The sequence below is a fragment of the Dysidea avara genome, chromosome 15, assembly GCF_963678975.1.
Source record: "Dysidea avara chromosome 15, odDysAvar1.4, whole genome shotgun sequence".
Classification (NCBI taxonomy): Eukaryota; Metazoa; Porifera; class Demospongiae; order Dictyoceratida; family Dysideidae; genus Dysidea; species Dysidea avara.
Genome location: NC_089286.1, coordinates 8,441,830 through 8,458,896, shown reverse-complemented (window position 1 = coordinate 8,458,896; position 17,067 = coordinate 8,441,830). Strand labels below are relative to the sequence as shown.

General features: G+C 37.3%; 2 protein-coding genes across 2 annotated transcripts in view; one reads left to right on the top strand and one right to left on the bottom strand.

The window, feature by feature from the left end:
- The window catches only part of LOC136246128 (N-alpha-acetyltransferase 25, NatB auxiliary subunit-like), an 89,255-nt gene extending 74,244 nt beyond the window's left edge, over positions 1 to 15,011 (top strand). Inside the window, exons 10-25 of the mRNA XM_066037585.1 lie at positions 2,203 to 2,292; positions 2,438 to 2,548; positions 2,895 to 2,964; positions 3,916 to 4,015; positions 4,144 to 4,191; positions 5,359 to 5,462; positions 5,546 to 5,613; positions 5,710 to 5,776; positions 6,163 to 6,205; positions 6,431 to 6,655; positions 12,770 to 12,893; positions 13,495 to 13,557; positions 13,820 to 13,948; positions 14,001 to 14,083; positions 14,395 to 14,685; positions 14,740 to 15,011. Of these exons, the coding sequence (XP_065893657.1) occupies positions 2,203 to 2,292; positions 2,438 to 2,548; positions 2,895 to 2,964; positions 3,916 to 4,015; positions 4,144 to 4,191; positions 5,359 to 5,462; positions 5,546 to 5,613; positions 5,710 to 5,776; positions 6,163 to 6,205; positions 6,431 to 6,655; positions 12,770 to 12,893; positions 13,495 to 13,557; positions 13,820 to 13,948; positions 14,001 to 14,083; positions 14,395 to 14,685; positions 14,740 to 14,889 (1,766 nt within the window). The 3' untranslated portion in view covers positions 14,890 to 15,011. The remainder of the gene's footprint in view (positions 1 to 2,202; positions 2,293 to 2,437; positions 2,549 to 2,894; positions 2,965 to 3,915; positions 4,016 to 4,143; positions 4,192 to 5,358; positions 5,463 to 5,545; positions 5,614 to 5,709; positions 5,777 to 6,162; positions 6,206 to 6,430; positions 6,656 to 12,769; positions 12,894 to 13,494; positions 13,558 to 13,819; positions 13,949 to 14,000; positions 14,084 to 14,394; positions 14,686 to 14,739) is intronic.
- A 720-nt stretch (positions 15,012 to 15,731) lies between these two features.
- LOC136245732 (uncharacterized) lies at positions 15,732 to 16,815 on the bottom strand. The gene has a single exon (XM_066037216.1). The coding sequence runs from the start codon at positions 16,807 to 16,809 to the stop codon at positions 15,880 to 15,882; it is 930 nt and encodes a 309-aa protein (XP_065893288.1). The 5' UTR covers positions 16,810 to 16,815; the 3' UTR covers positions 15,732 to 15,879.
- Positions 16,816 to 17,067: the final 252 nt, after the last annotated feature.

Sequence of the window (17,067 nt, the reverse complement as noted above, 5' to 3'; positions counted from 1 at the left end):
TGAGCGATACTACCGTTTTAGCGATATATCGCGATATTTTGAAAGTATCGATATCGCAATATTTTGTTATTAACTATCGGGATACCAGGCCTGTACATTACTGTCATTAAAAATCCATTTGTTATGCAGTACTAGGCTAAGAATCCTTGTAAGTGATAAGTCCACCCACCTGGTTTCCCCTGCAGAGAGGTGTGAACACCACAACATAACCTCAAAGCATGTGTTACAATAACTGTTACTGTAAACAAGAATGATAGTGGCTAGTATACTATCACCTATAAAGACTTCCTGCAGGAATGCTGAGCAATACAGTATGTAGCAGCAGCTACGATTGACTTATTCATAAGTATCATAAACTATTCAGTATCGTGAACTATTCAGTATCATGAACTATTCAGTATCGTGAACTATTCAGTATCGTGAATAGTGGCTTCAGTATTGATCGTGATACTAAAATGGCAGTATCGTTCAGCCCTAGTGACAGTATGGGAGATGTTAGTTTGATGGATTTTTTGTAATGCAAGGATTCTGATGGGGACTCTAAACACAGCATTATGGGGTATGGGAGGCGAGGAGACTAAATAAGCGAAGACAGTTTTATATGCTTTGCAGTTTAGATTGCAAGTTTTTGTAAAGTGTCTGTATCGTTCTCCATTTGTAGGACTATATAACAGACAGAACGTAATTAAGCACTATGTAAAATGGTTATCATTAATATTTATATAGAGTGCAGGTTTGTTTATAATTGTAATCTCATCCATTCTTTCTTTGATGAGGCGTAATAGAAGTTCACTAGTGATTAGATCCCTTACGTTTCAAATGATCTCTGTCTCTGGGGCGATACAAAACACAGCAATTACGCACCTGTAATGTTGGCAACGCACGAGCAGTGTTGGGCAAGTTACTTTTTAAAAGTAACTAGTTACATATTACATATTACTTGCAACTGAACTATTTAATCACAGTTACAAATTGCCCATAAATTAAAGTAACTATAATAATATTACATATTATATTACTTTGTGTCCACAGCCTTAAGCTGTCACGTGTGAAACTACCACCTTATCACATGACATGATTGCGTTGTTGGACAATGTGCAAATCTTGGTTATAAGTAAGAAGCTGGTGAATTAGCTTCATTCAGTAGGCTTCATTACTTCGTTGTCGCTAGACGTTACTCAGTGGATTACTAACGAGATTAGTAACTTCATTACTTGTAGTAATAATGTAATAAAGCAAACATGGTGTTCGGTTAATCGGTGTTCAGATAATACAGGTTCCACTCTACTCAATCATTTTTAAAGTATAAATTAATTGCTAGGAAACGGATTTCACAACACATTGATGGATAATGATGCCAACTTGTTGTTAAAAAACCTTTGCCCATTTTCACAGTGTATTGAACTACAATTTTTAAAACAGATGGATGTAATGGCCAGCTGTGCCTGGATGAAATTGGTTGTCGAAAATTATGCTTCTTTGCGTGTCTGTTTCAGCACTTACATAAACAATTAGTTTCAAGTGAAAAAAAGAGTTTAGGACATTATTAAACAATGTGTAAGGTAAGCCTGTTTTCATCCAACCTAGGAGTGTGACATATGTCCAACATTATAATTGAGTTTTCCTATATATGCGTGATGTAATGTACACAGGGGAGTTGCAACTCACAGTCTCCTACAAATTTTGTGACTTGCAGTCTCCTCCAACTGCTATCTGTATGAATGAAAGTATTACTGTAGCGTCACCTTCTTACATCATCATAACACTTGAGGCCATATTCTCTTGGCATTGTAGAGCACCATCAACCAATTGTGCTGTACCTGTAATAAATGCTAGCAATCTCATACATGATTTTCCTAATTGTGAACCTCTTTGACTGTAATAGTCTTGTGTGGCAGCAGAAATAATGACTTTGTTCAGCTGGAATGGTAAACCACATGAACCTGGCACAGAAATTCTCAATACTGAATTGTAGCCACAAATTCAGTACTATCTAATAAATTTGCCTAGGTCGTGTACTTTACTGTAGAGCTCTAATTGTTGTGTGAGTGCGTATGTTCTGTTGAGAACTTATCTGATAACTGAAAAATGAACAATCACAAACTTGTTATTAAGGGAACACTATATGAGACAAATTGTATTATGGTGTGCAGGTGTGTCTTTATACTGAACATTTTTACCTTTTGATCTTGTTGATTACAGGAAGATTATTACGGAAAACAGAGGTTCAGTTTAGTGATGTTTATGTACAGTTAGCAGCTCAACTAATGTTAGAAATATACCAAGAAACAAGTAAGATATACCACAGTTAATACCTACGTGTAGAGCTGTATGCTTTAATATGATGTTAGTATCTGTTGACTATAAACTTGATGTAGTGTTGATTTCTGTAACTAACAATACGATACTGAATTATTTAATGTATGCTCATGTACAGACAATGTTGGTTACTTGTGGGATACTGCCCTCATGTTGGAGCTAGGCTGGAAGAAGAGTAGAAGTAATGCTCAACTACAACTGATGCTACTGAAGATCTATGGTGAACTAGGTTAGTGCAGCAGTCCCTATGTACTGAATGTTCACAGTGTAGCTATACACGGTCACTTTTGTGCCAAAAGTTTTTGTGTCGGATTAGTAAGGATGTTGACTTATCGAGGTATTACATTGAATGGTCTCATTGGTGCAGCAAGCAGTGTCAGGTTCTTTACTGATCATATTCAGGCCAATTTCTATATTGTATATTTGGGGTAAACCCACAATGAGATTATCAGTTGTTTTAGCCACATTTGATCCATACAAAGTGTGTGTGTGTGTTCTGTTATTTTGATGAAAGTCCATTACACAATGTATTAGTAGAATTTTTTTTACAATTTTTGTCTTCTTAATGTCTGTAGGAGCATTTGAGCTATGCTCAGAACTATATGACTCACTGGAGATCAAAAGTATCCAGATAGACACACTAGGGTGAGTGGCCATTATCATGTGTTGTGCATTACATACTACTTGTGTAGGGAACCACTAGAGATGCTCTTTATGAATATATAGCACTCTTTTGGACTATTTGAGAGCTAGGAATATACCTCCTATAGTGGCTGTTTGTAATATTAGAGGTGGTAAATAGAAGTGCAAAAAACATTTTACTATGTTTAAGCTGTTGCACAGTGTTAAAAATGAAAAAGCGCCTCTTGCAATTTGTCTAGTCACACTATGGAAATAAAGTACAGTGTACTTAAGCCATGACGCATTACCATGAATTAGTGCCTACATGGTAGTGGAGAAAGAAATGGTACGGAAAGGAAGACATAGGTATCACCATGATGCATGCATGGTAGCTGCTGCGGTTGGTGAAAAGGCACATCTCAGGGCTAAAGCCACATCTCAGGGCTAAAGCCACATCTCAGGGCTAGAGCCATGTCAAACAGTGAGGAATCAAGCCCATAGTCTTAACCATAGTCAAGTTATGCTTAGCCAGCAGAAAATTCTGAAGAAATTTAAAATTCATATAAACTATGTAAAAATTTTATGGTCACTCTGAAGACATTTATTGGCTTGAGTATGCCTACTCGATACTGCTAAGCTGTCATGAAGGCTAGCTTTTGGGTGATATTTTTGGACAAAAAACCCAATACCTCTGTGATCCCTACAATACAGTACTACCATACTGTATGATACACTGGTAAGCAAACTGTCATAATGCAGCAGCTTCTGATTAAGATTCCCTTCCAGGAGTAGCTTCTGAATTGTAGCTATAAATATAATATGAAATTTCACACGCACATAAGCAAATGCCTTTGTTGTATAGTACAACACAATACCACATGTTCCACTAATATATTAATGAAGTATCGGAAACCAAATGGCATGTATATATGTATTTTGTGCTGTCACTCAAATGCTATCATTGCTATTGTGTAGGTATATTGCTAGCCGGTACATGCAGTCTGTAGGAACATTTCTGTTTGCCAACCACTTCTACAGCTTTGCCTTAAAATTCTATAAGACTTGTGAAAGAGAGGTGAGTGTTTTATATTATAGGTTTAGCACTGCCTACGTTAAGAGTTTGGCAGTGTGTGGTTTAATAGTACGTAACTGTGATGTTGTGAAGAATGTGCTTATCTGCTCCTGTGTATTGTCTTGTTTTAGACTACAGAATGTATGGTGCAAGCTTACAGGAATGGTTTCTTTACTAAGGTGTGTGTGTGTGCGTGCATGCATGTGTGCGTGCGTGCGTGCATGTGTACGTGTGTGTGGTGTGTGTGTGTGGGTATTGTAAACTTATAGGCAGGTAAGCTTCTTGTCCTGGTTTCAAATGCACATGGGTGAAACCTAATGGACTCTATGGGTGCTTTACGACTGAAAATCTATGTAATGGGTGAACAGAAATGGGGTATCCCTTTGGGTTAAAAGAGGGCACGTCCCTCTGGTGTGTGTGTGTACATAAATAAATAACCAACTAATGAAGAATTTTTGTAAAAAAAAAGTACGATTAGACAAACTACAAACATTGAGAAAATACTGTACTTCTGTACACTCGAATTGTAAAATAATTAACGGAGCATTGACATGTGTTATGAAATGTTCACACATACACACATTACATATGTATTTAGATTTAGTGTACTATTACAAAATATTTGGGTTCTATCTAATTGTTAGAGGTATACCGATATAAGAAAACTAAACCAATCCGATACCGATCCGTTATGAGATTAATCATTTTGAAACCGATACGATACCGATCCGATATACCAATATAACTAAGTATAGCTATTTATATTTGAAGAACCACATATGCCAAGTTCAACTTTACTACTGAAGACAGTCTTAAGATTATTGGCTATGCTTGGTTACCCATGGTGGTGTGGCCTCTATTGACAGCTCAGATTATAAGGCACCCACAAATGTTTTAATACATGCCCCTGCCAAGATTAGTCCGGAATTCTCCGCATTTTAATGGCTTGCAGAAATGGTTGGTTGTTTTATGCTGTGCACTTGGTTCATCTTATTGCTGTTTCCCCAGGCTCACCACTATGAGTGTTTGTTGTATGATTGGTAAGCTTTGTGACAACAAAACAGTGATTATGCATGCACTTAGATTGCTTCGTGTAGTGTACTGCTTTTAGACAAGGATGTTAACTACTGTTTCCCACCCTTGTTAGCTAAATAATAGGGTTTATAATGTGGCTTGATCATTGGACAGTGTCCTCAAGATAGTTCAGTTGTATATAGGTATATCGTATCGGTTTTTAGCAGCAATATCGGCTCCCACCGATATAGTAGAAATGTCTATATCGGCCACCAATACGATATGTATCGGCATATCAGTACACCTCTACTAATTGTCTCCATTTACTACAGATTCCTGAGATGAGAACAACGTACCTTAGACTCATTAGCTCTCACCACTATGCTCTAGTCACTGTGGACCAACAGATACTACTGTTAACTACTAATGCAAACAGGTATTGCCTTTTTGTCAGCTTCATCCGTATATTACAGTGAAACGTGTATATTAAGACATTAAGTTGTTTGTTTTTTGTTCTAGTTTATTGACTGCTGAGAAGGTGTTTTCATCACCTCTACTATCTCCTCGTTATGGACATGATTTTACTGGTAGGTAGTATTAGGCTGTGTGTACTGTTCTGTGTGTTATGAAGACACTGATGTATTACATATGTGACTTTGTTGTGGTTTTGTACCATTGTTTAGAATACTTTGATAATCTACGTGATAACAGAGACTTTGAAGTATTTGAAGATTGGCAGTCACCAAAGAGGTAATGATTGTCAGTTATACACATATGACATCATAATGGCTGGAGGTATATACACTTGTATGAATGTGAGGATCTCTTTGAGTAAGGCTTCTGCTGCTTGAAAGTAACTGCTTAGCAACAAGACCTACCCCTTTGCTGTGTTTATACTTTGTACTGTTTTGGTGACTGAGTTATATCATTATCATGGTTTTAGAGACAAATGAAAGTAGTTGTTTGGAAGTCATCCAGCTAAATACACTGTCCAGTTTAGGTATCAGAAGTAATGTTTGGCATATTGATAAAATAGCTAAAATAAGCAAAGGGGCTGTAGGTTGGTGGGTAGTGTTATATATACTGTTGTGATCTTACTAGCATGTAATGTGCTTTGTGTGCAAATTATATTGCAGAAAACTGTCTAAGGAACTTATAAGAGTATCATTTGAGGCTGAGGTATGTTCATAATGTAGATCTTGTATCTTTGACAAACAAATACTGACTTACCGCATGTGTGCCAAGTGAATTGCATAGTTTACTTTTGAGCATTTGAAATTTAATGTAATGTAGAATAATTAGATAAGAAATTTCCCATACTTTCGGCATATAGTCACTTCAAAATTTGTCATAAATTTAATCATTTTACATATTTTACATTTTTATGTCAATTTCATATTACAGTGTTTGTGGTTACGGATACTTGCTCTGGTCATCAAGCTGTCACGAGGAGCCTTGTCCTTCTTGCCTACTTATTCCACTCTATTAAATGATTTCTCACAAGATGCAGGGACACAGGCACCTCCTGTTGAGGTGTTCAATGAAGATCTGCGTATGTTTGAAGAGTCTGTACAAGCTGCTGAAACACATGAGTCACTCTCTGTGTTCAAGACGTTACGGATCCCATTGGTTAGTTGTGGTATCCATCTCATTTCTGTGTTGTTTGAAGATGAATTGCTGTCCTTACAGTGGGTAATGTATTATGTGTTTTGAATGTAAATGTACAGTGTGCGTGTGTGCGTGTACGTGCATACGTGTGTGTGTCATGCATGCATTCATGCACACGTGTGTGTTTGTAGTGTGTTGTGTGTTTGTAGTGTAATGTGTGTTGTGTGTTTGTAGTGTAATGTGTGTTGTGTGTGTATCTCAAAGATGGGTGTGCACTACTTTGGCTTTATAACGAGACTTGTAAAATCCAGACGTATCAGATTGTACAGTTTGCATTACATGTACTGTAGCTATTGGGCTACTGGTCATAGCTAACTTGTACATATCTACACATGTATACATGCTCTGATAGCACAACACTTGTATTAATTCAATTAAATATACACACATGCGAGTAATTGGGTACATACATAAGTGTAAGTGTAGACATGAAAAAGTAGTATACATTCTGCCCACATGTGATAAGTACGTTTGTACAAATTTATATTCAACTAGTTGTCTTTGCATGTTGCGTCAATACTCCAATATGGTGTATTATTGTACATAAAGTTGAAGTCGGTCAATTATAGTTCCTTCATTTGAGAATTCTTGATCTCGGCATATTCTTGCTTCTACATCCCCAGTCACTGATGAAGGGAATTGTCTGGCAAACCATGGCATTCCTGGATCATGACAACACTGGTTGTCCCCTGTGCACTCTTCACCATCCCATAAAGGATCATCAGTGAAGTAGTCAGACCCTGTTGGTGTTCCACCTGTTCCTGATTCACAGTAGTAGTGTTCTCGAACATATTCTTGTGGGTCTGGTCCACTAAGCAAGTCACCATTATTGTCCACAATGAAAGTGCATGGACAACTTCTGTCATGGTCAGCAAACCCTGTAGCATAACTCCATATGTGTTTACGAGGACTGCCGCTGATGGTCAGAGAAAGTCCATCCAAGTACGCTTCATTGATTGAAGTACGTCTAAATTGTAGCAAACTTGCCCAAAAAGCATCTGGTGTTCCTTTCTGGTAACCTCTAGCCATGCCACAAACCTTGTTATAGCTTAATCCATTAGTGGAGTATGTTGCTTGATTGCAACCTGAGCTCTCACTTTGTCCTCTGCACACATCTACATTTGTTGGAGTAGTTATTTTCATCCATCCTGTGGGACAATCATCTCCCCTGCTGGTATCAAGATCAGCTATCCTCATCCAACCTCCCTTGTGTCCACCACACTCCAGTTCCATATCACAGTAGACTTGATGTGTACCAGTAGCAGTTTGAATCCAGTAGTCACCTGACACTCCTCTACTGGCCTTGTTGATTTGGTAGATGTCATTACAAGACTTTCCAGGATTAGACTCCATCATTCCCAGACTAGTACAAAAACTGGAGCAGACTTTTTCCTGACCCAGCACCATCTGACTGACACATCCTAAAAGGATGAGTATGTTAGTAGCTGTAGTCTTCATGTTGTTGTTAATGATGATATGAATCATAACACTTAGTATTGTGTATTTGTACTAACTGACTAGTAACATTATGTCTTCACAAAATATGTCAGTAATTTATGATCTCAACTGTCTTCCTTCATTAAGTACATTTCCACGTCTTCTTTCAGTAGGCGGTTACATAATGACACTTATAGCAGTCTTTAGCTGTTGAGATTCAGCAAATCATTAATCATTCCACTGTGAATACATCGTGTGTGCAATTTCATTTAAAATTTACATGGTTCAACAGTGCTATCTATATTTGCTCACTTTTTCATGACTTTTACTCATATAAGAGAATTGTAGTACTGAAGGTTACTGTGGCACATAGTAAGATGACTTGTAGCACTACAAACTTCTTGTTTAAATATATAATCAATATGATGTACCCCTATTGGTAGTTCATTGTAAACAAGTATGTAGGTATATGTTCTACAGTGTTGGATTTAGTGAAGATGCATGATGTTAGTACACAACTGGACAGTTATTGTCAACATGAAATATTTACACATATTAGTATGCTGTCACATGACTTGTGTGGCTCCTCAGCCTAGCTTATCCTTATAAGTTGTCTGTGGATCAAGCCACCAGCTGGTGTGGAACTTTTTTGTTGCACTCACAACGAAGTTTTGATGTCCGGATTCATACAGGCTTGTGACCTTCTCTTCTCTTGCTGGTCCTTAGTGGAATATATCAGCTATAACAGGCTAGTGTTAGTTTGCTATCTGGTTTCAGCACCTTATACCTAGTCATGGCATAATTCTCGTGAATGCATCTAGCTGTTTTTTCTTTGTAATCTAACATGTGATAATAGTGCTTAGAGTTTCTGATGATGAGTTTATGTTCTTTTGATGTAACACTATCACTGTTGTTACCATGCTGGTCTAGTGTTGAGTAAACAGTGTCATAAACGGTACAGAAACAATTGATTGGTCGCCCATTTAACCCTATCAACAGGTTATTAGTTTGGTTAACCTCCATGATGTCTTATTGGCTGCTAGAGTTGGTCTTGATACCTTCAATATGCATGAGGCATTTGAAAGATTAAAGCTACACAAAACTTCCAATAAAGCACATGCTTGTAATCCAAATATGTTAAATGATCACAGTTAAGTAATGCAGTTAAGTGACTAACTGAAGTCTACAAACACATCACAATAGGATGTGTTAGTCAGGTAGTGTCAGCTCAAGACAGTTATACTCCTGTTCAATACTGTACTGTAATTCAGTTTACACTGGAATCAATTTTCCTACAGTAGGGCTTTTCTGTCACTTGTTAGCTCTTATCAAGAAAGATGCTGTATTATGGAGGTCATTCTGTAAATCAGTAGAAGCTTCTGGAAAGCTGTCTATTGGGTTTTGTGTTTTGCCTAAATTGTTTCTACATTTAATAACTCATTTTTTTCTGCTGACCACCAGAGACATGTGCAGCTCACCCTACTCTGTCAATAGAAAAGCAAGTTACTGATCACTGGCTGAGACTTATGCATGATTATTTTAGCTGCATCTGAGTTTTTAAACCAGGTGTGTACCCACAGCCAGCCTTCGCTGTGGGCGCGTGCCTGGTTTACTGAAATTGTTTTTGTAAAAGTGTGTGTGTGTGTGTGCCTGCCTCCCTACCTACCTACCTACCTACCTACCTACCTACCTACCTACCTACCTACCTACCTACCTACCTACCTACCTACCTACCTACCTACCTACTTTTGTCTGTACGTATGCACCCACGTGAGCTAAATCATTAAATGGTAAAAAACAGCCAGGATGTAAGAAATTAATTGAACTTTCTACACTTTGCTCTACAGTGGTTTGTGATGAGATGAATAAATCATTCTTCATGAACCCTTACCAGTGTGTCATTTCAATATGACATGGAAGCTCCCCAGGCGCAAGTATGATAATTGTTTATATAATTGATAACTCTATTTTGTTGTCAATTTGCCCATTGTGTGGGTAGAATTTACTAAAGGACACAGAACATACACTAAGCAGATATTTGGTGTCATCACCAACCATATGCATCACAACTGTTAAACCCAATTAAAGGAGAAAAATATTGATGTAGTTTTGATATGTTAAGTGAACATGTCGGCCAGTCATTACGGTCTTCAGTGTAGGATGTAACTGTCAGCTAGTATCAGTTTGAGGGGAACCTCACCTCTACAGATGTTGTTGCAGCTTTAAAGCATTCAGGGTTATTATCTTAAGAACAGTGCAGTACCACTCTACTCTACAATCCCTTTGATGTGGTTATAGTGTATTATTAAGAAATGCTTTGATGTTGGTAGCAAATTACAAAAGTTTTATACCACTTGTTTCACCGCAGAAAAAATGTAGTGTTTGAGTTTTTTCTAGATCCAGAATTCATCTTCAACTGAACTGTAAAGAAAATGAAATTAGCTTGATGAGTGCAAGGTGTCATTACTAGGTAACCATGTTACGTTATAACTAGTCTTGTTGAGCAGTTGTACTACTACATGCTATCATTTTCTCAAAACAAACACACTACATGACTTCTGCTAGGTGTATTCAGTGAGAATCTCATGTACTATGATCTGAATCACTTTTTGTTAGCATTTCCTCGACTTTCCTTTCATAACCAGCCATTTGCATCATCATTGTAAAAGCCTGGTAATTGAGGAAAGTGTAATTTGATTAAGAATGAGACGTGGCGGGACAGGTATAGCTTCATGTCGGGAGTAGGGTCTATCATTAGTGATATTAGTAGTGTATCATTGACTGTTCCCTGTCTGAATAGACCACCTCTGGAAGTTGCCACTCCACTATACACACCGTATGTATTATACACAATACTGATGTTTTTAGTTACCGGTTTTTGGTATGCCAAATTGTTGCAGTTGTGGTTGAGGAGGTTTTTAAAATCACTTATCCTTTCTATTTATTATAAATGCTCTCGAAAATATTGGGTTTTCTTCTGACTGCTAACAGATGCCTTCAGTCCGATGTACATAGTTCAACTATGAATAAGCTGCGGGCTTGACTGTTTGACGTCGGTTAGGCCCAAGATGTGCCTTTTTGCCAACCACAGCAGCTACAGTGGATGCATTATGGACTTACCTTTGTCCTCCTTTGTGTCCCATTCCTTTCTCCACTACTGGATGTACTAGGTATTACTAGTTGTTGATTTGCGGGCAGAGGCATGGCTAGCTTTCAGGAATACCCAGGCACAAGGTTTGCATTGTCCCCATACTAGCTATGTGGTAAGAATTGCAAGCCCATCTCTGTGGACTGTTTATTACACATTTGCTTTTGAAGAACCATTTAAAAGTGCATACATATATCTAGCTAGTTACTACATTGCATACAACTTATTTCACTAGGGTATTTTAGTTACTGCATGAATAATATAGAAGCTAAAACTAAACAATGACAGACTGACTTATCACAGCTCCAGCCCCAGTAACTATCAACTTCTCTTTCCATTCTTCTGTACTTGCATACAGCTCTTATGTGTACTTCATATCCGATGTTGAAAGAGCTTAAATAAAACAATGATTCTCCTTAATCTTGTCTTCAGTGTGGTGGGCACAAGACTAGCAACTTATTCTCTGTTCAAAATGCCTTGCCTTCCAAACAACAGCAGGAAATGACTTTTGTCCATTTTTATCGGTCTATCATTAATAAAGCAATTACTGTATTACCCAGTACAGTTGTTTATTTGACAGTTTCTCAAAATGCAATCATTGGTGCTGAGCGTTATATAGAAGTTTACTAAATTCTTGATAAGCTCGAATATAGGCAATCTTTGATGATTAACAACTGTTTCAGTGCAAGTATTGCATTATATCGGTGGTGAGCACCGCCTTTACCAGGTTCGCTTCCCAGGCACCAGTAGTGATAGTCCGGGCCTGTGTCTGTGCAGGCCTGGGTGTAGCTACACCTCTATTTGCAGGTAGCATGTCTGTGGTTTTGTGTGTTGACTGTCACACTTATAATGGGCAGTTAGCAGAGGCACTTTGATGCTATGTAATATGCTGAACCTGAAAACAGATCAGAATGGTCACTTCATCTTCCAATAATTGATAGTCAGGGCACCAAAATTAATTTCATGATGTAGTTGGTGCCATTCTTTCTTTTGTTACGGTATGCGTGAGTAAATTATGTTTCAAAAAAAAGAGCTAACAAAGAAAACTATTAATTTAGGAATTTAAGTTGAGTAGGGATCATATAAAAGTGATGAAACAAGGGAAGTCACCTACAGCTATACTAGTGGACATATAATTCCTACTTCAGTCATGGGTATACTATATGACTGAAGTGTGTAATAGAGCAACTACAATATTGACGACCTCCCTTGTTTTATCACCTTTATTTCTATGATCCCTACTCAAATTTGAATTCCTAGTGCCGGTATTAGAGATTGCATATATGGTCAAATAAAAACCAGATTCTATACGTTGTACCATATTATTTGTATCCTGGGATTAATGGAAAATGCCTCATTTTTAGTAGCTCTGCATGTGCGTCTGTCAGTCTGATCTCAACTATTATCCCACTGTACTACATTGCATACTTGCCTTACATGATACACCATAGATAGTTACACATTGTTTTTGCTGTGTATGGTTTTTATAGGTGCCTGTATCACAACCTCCTACTCCACTACTGAACTTGTTTGTGAAGAATCATTATGGACAAACATTAGCAAATACCTTCAAGTTAATAAGTCTCTTCCAAGAACTGACACAATCAGCTACAGGTTTGTGTACATATGGTAACTGTAATTGGTTGTTGGTGAACCTTACTAAGCTATAATTGAAGTTGTGGTATAGTAAATGGATATTTCAAACAAATAGAGTATGTATAATATTGCTGCTGAACGCATAGCAAAGTAATTATACGAATAATGTAAATATCAGCAGCAAAGTGATACGTAACCCAAGTGTACTCCATAGACATACATGCATACATGCATACATACATACATACATACATACATACATACATACATACATACATACATACATACATACATACATACATACATACATACATACATACATACATACATACATACATACATACATACATACATACATACATACATACATACATACATACATGCATACGTACATGCATACGTACATACATACACACATACACACGTACATACATACACACGTACATACATACACACATACATACATACATATACACACATACACACATACATATACACACGTACACACATACATACATACATGTACATGCATGCATACATATATATGCACACACGTACTTACATATACACATGCATGGCTTAATTCAATTGATGTATAAATATAATTATTATTGTGTAGTTGATGAAGGCAAGTTTGCTGAAGTGAAGAAGCTACTTGAAACAGTCATGACACAATTAACAGGTGATCCTTTAGAATGTGTTTATTAGATCAGCAAGAGTCTGTTTTTGAAATGTGATATGTATGTAGTGACTTTTACACAAGTATGCGTTTTAGCTTGTAAGTCACAGCATTGCTCTCTCCCATGTTGAAGCACCATAATGGGGCTAGACATTTAGTGTGTTTGTGTAACTGTCAATAGAACCATTCATGCATGGTCACATTCCACATAGTTGTTGCTAGCCAGCTAGTTTGGATAGTTGTAACTGTTATCTGCTGTGATTAGAGTGTAGCAAGAAGATTCCAGGGATACCTGATGATGTCCGGAAACAGTTTCAAGATGTGATACAGAAGGAGATGGCACCAGCAGGTGATGCTAAGCCAGCAATTTGTTCAGAAGATGCTAACGAAGATGGTATTTTGTATATGTAGTGTATAATTGATGTTGATTGTTGTTGTTGATTTAGATACACCAGAGACACCACTGCATCCATTTGACATTTTAAGAAAAACTTCAATACAATTTGAACCTTATGTAATGTTTGTACAGGTAAGCTACCCATGTAGTAATCATACGATCATGTAGAAAATGTGCTGAAATCCTAAAATCAAGTATTAGCATAGAAGACTGTCACTATTTTACACTAGAAAACTGCTAATGTGTCTCAATGTGTGTACCTGTGCTGTGTCTGAGTGGTAGGTATGAGACTTAGTGCAGAAAAGCTGTACATACATCTTAGCTGTTTGTAATTGTTGCTAATGGTTTATCCGGCCCTTAAACTTTTTTTTGAAAATGTATGGAACTATTAGCACTAATTCAGTAAATTGTGTAGTTAAAAAGCACATTTACTGTTGTTGCAGGTTTCAGGGTTTATCACGTTACTATGTGCAGTATGTGCTGAGATGGCATGTCCTATGAACACAACGTCTGCAGCTGCTGCAAAGAAGAAAAGAGTGTTCAAGCCAAAGGTGTTACCAGCTGAGACCAACCAACTTCTATTAAACTTTGCTGGTCAACTGAAATTCCTCATGTCCGAGTTAATCACTAGGCATCCTTTATTTCCTAATATTGCAGACACTGCTGAATTTGTTGAATCGTTCTCACAGTTATCTATAAATGATAAAGATGCTAGCGGAAAGGCTAGAGATCAGGTGAGAGAAATTTCATAAAGCATTTCAGTTTTTATGGTGAGTTTTTTCTTCTAGGTTTGGCTAGCATCTGCTACACACATGTTCCGGGAAGTAGTGGAAAGTTATAATAGTTCATTAAAAAGTTGCAGCAGCATCTTGACTTCCAAGCAGCAATTTTTAGATGATGTTATTTCTTTGCTAAATCAGCATCACCACTACTCGTGATTTTAGGAATTATTGTTGTTGTGATTGTTTGGCTGTCAAACACTTCAGTTTAGATGCATTCAACAATATACATATTTACTAGTAATATTGCTATATTATTTTTATTATCTACAATAATTTTATTTATGGTACATTGCGTCAGCCATTCATTTGTGTACTATAACCTGCATCACTTCTTGTCCATCATTTCCTCAATTTTCTTGGTATCACCAATCATATCCTTCATTTGAAATCCACGACTGTTTTAAGAAATCCAGACAAAAAGAAAGCCTTCCCTGTACTTTGCTATACACATGCACACATCAGTACAACTAAGGCTCCCTGTACTTGTTTTATAAAAAGGATGGAGTTGACAGTGTATATAGTAGCTATTAGATGATAATGATGTGCTACCTCCATGTTCTACCATGTTCTATGAAGTAAAATCACTTCTAGTAGCAGTCCACCTACACATCCATCATGGAATGTGTATAGCAAAATATAGTGTGTGGAGTGTTTAGTGAGTATGCTTCTGCCATGGGATGACAATTGAGCTAAATACCATTTTCTAATTAGGTTACAAGTTGTGCTTGATGGCATTCTCATCAGTACGGACAATAAAATAATATGATATTCTCATGTGTATGACAACATGAGTGTGTAGACTGTTTTGTCAAAAACATGTTCATGCATCATTTGTACTATATGTAAACAGTTAATTTTTTCCATATCTGGTTCATGCATGCCATCACATGGTCATCCTAGATCAACAGGAATTTTAAATGAATGCTGTGCTCTAGATGTTCAACATCAAGTACTACTTTGAGGTAACTAATATCCGAAAAAATGGATTATTTGACAGTTTAAAAAGTCAACCAACTATTAACAGTAGGAAAATACACTTGCATAATGTAAAACAATTTAGCGATACACAGATCATGTTGTGTGTTACTTTATGCAAAAAATTAATGTGTATATATATTACAAGAATTTGACAGTAGATGAAGAAAATTATTGCACAAATAGTTGAAGTTGATCAATTAAAATTCCTTCATCATTAAATGTTTGGTCTCGGCATATTCTTGCTTCTATATCCCCAGTCACTGATGAAGGGAATTGTCTGGTGAACCATGGCATTCCTGGATCATGACAACACTGGCTATCTCCTGTGCACTGTTCACCATCCCATAAAGGATCACTTGTAAGATAGTCAGCAGTCTGTGCATTGTCACCTCCAGATTCACAGTAGTAGTAACCTCTTACAAACTCTTGTGGCTCTGGTCCGACCAGCTCTCGGCCATCAGTAGCACGTATGAACCCACATGGGCAGGCAGCATTGATTGCATTATCACCACTAGCACCTACGCCATAACTCCATATGTGTTTACGAGGACTGCCACTGATGGTCAAAGACAACCCATCTACATATGCTTCATTAATTGGTGTACGTCTTCGTTGCAGTGTAAATGCTTCAAAAGCATCTGGGAGACCTTTCTGGTAACCTCTAGCCATGCCACAAACTTTGTTATAGCTTAATCCATTAGTGGAATATGTTGCTTGATAGCAACCTGGGTTATTGTTAGTACTTCTGCACACATCTACATTTGTTGGAGTAGTTACTTTCATCCATCCTGTGGGACAGTCATCTCCCCTGCTGGTATCAAGATCAGCTATCCTCATCCAACCTCCCTTGTGTCCACCACACTCCAGTTCCATGTCACAGTAGACTTGATGTGTACCAGTAGCAGTTTGAATCCAGTAGTCATCTGACACTCCTCTACTGGCCTTGTTGATTTGGTAGATGTCATTACAAGACTTTCCAGGATTAGATTCAATCATTCCCAGACTAGTACAGAAACTGGAGCAGACTTTTTCCTGACCCAACACCATCTGACTGACACATCCTAAAAGGATGACTATGATAGTAGCTGTAGTCTTCATGTTGTTGTTAATGATGATATGAATCATAACACTTAGTAATGTGTATTTGTACTAACTGACTAGAAATATTATGTCTTTACAAGGCATGTTTGTAATTTATGATCTCAACTGTCTTCCTTTGTTAAAGACTTAAAATATACATTTACATGTTTTCTTTTAGTAGGTGGTTACATAATGACGCTTATAGCAGACTTTACTGTTGAGATTCAACAAATCATTCCACTGTGGATATGTATGTGTTGCACATTCATTTAAAAT

Excerpts from the sequence above, each read along its gene's own strand:
- LOC136245732 (XM_066037216.1), bottom strand. The coding sequence starts at position 16,809 with ATGAAGACTACAGCTACTATCATAGTCATCCTTTTAGGATGTGTCAGT.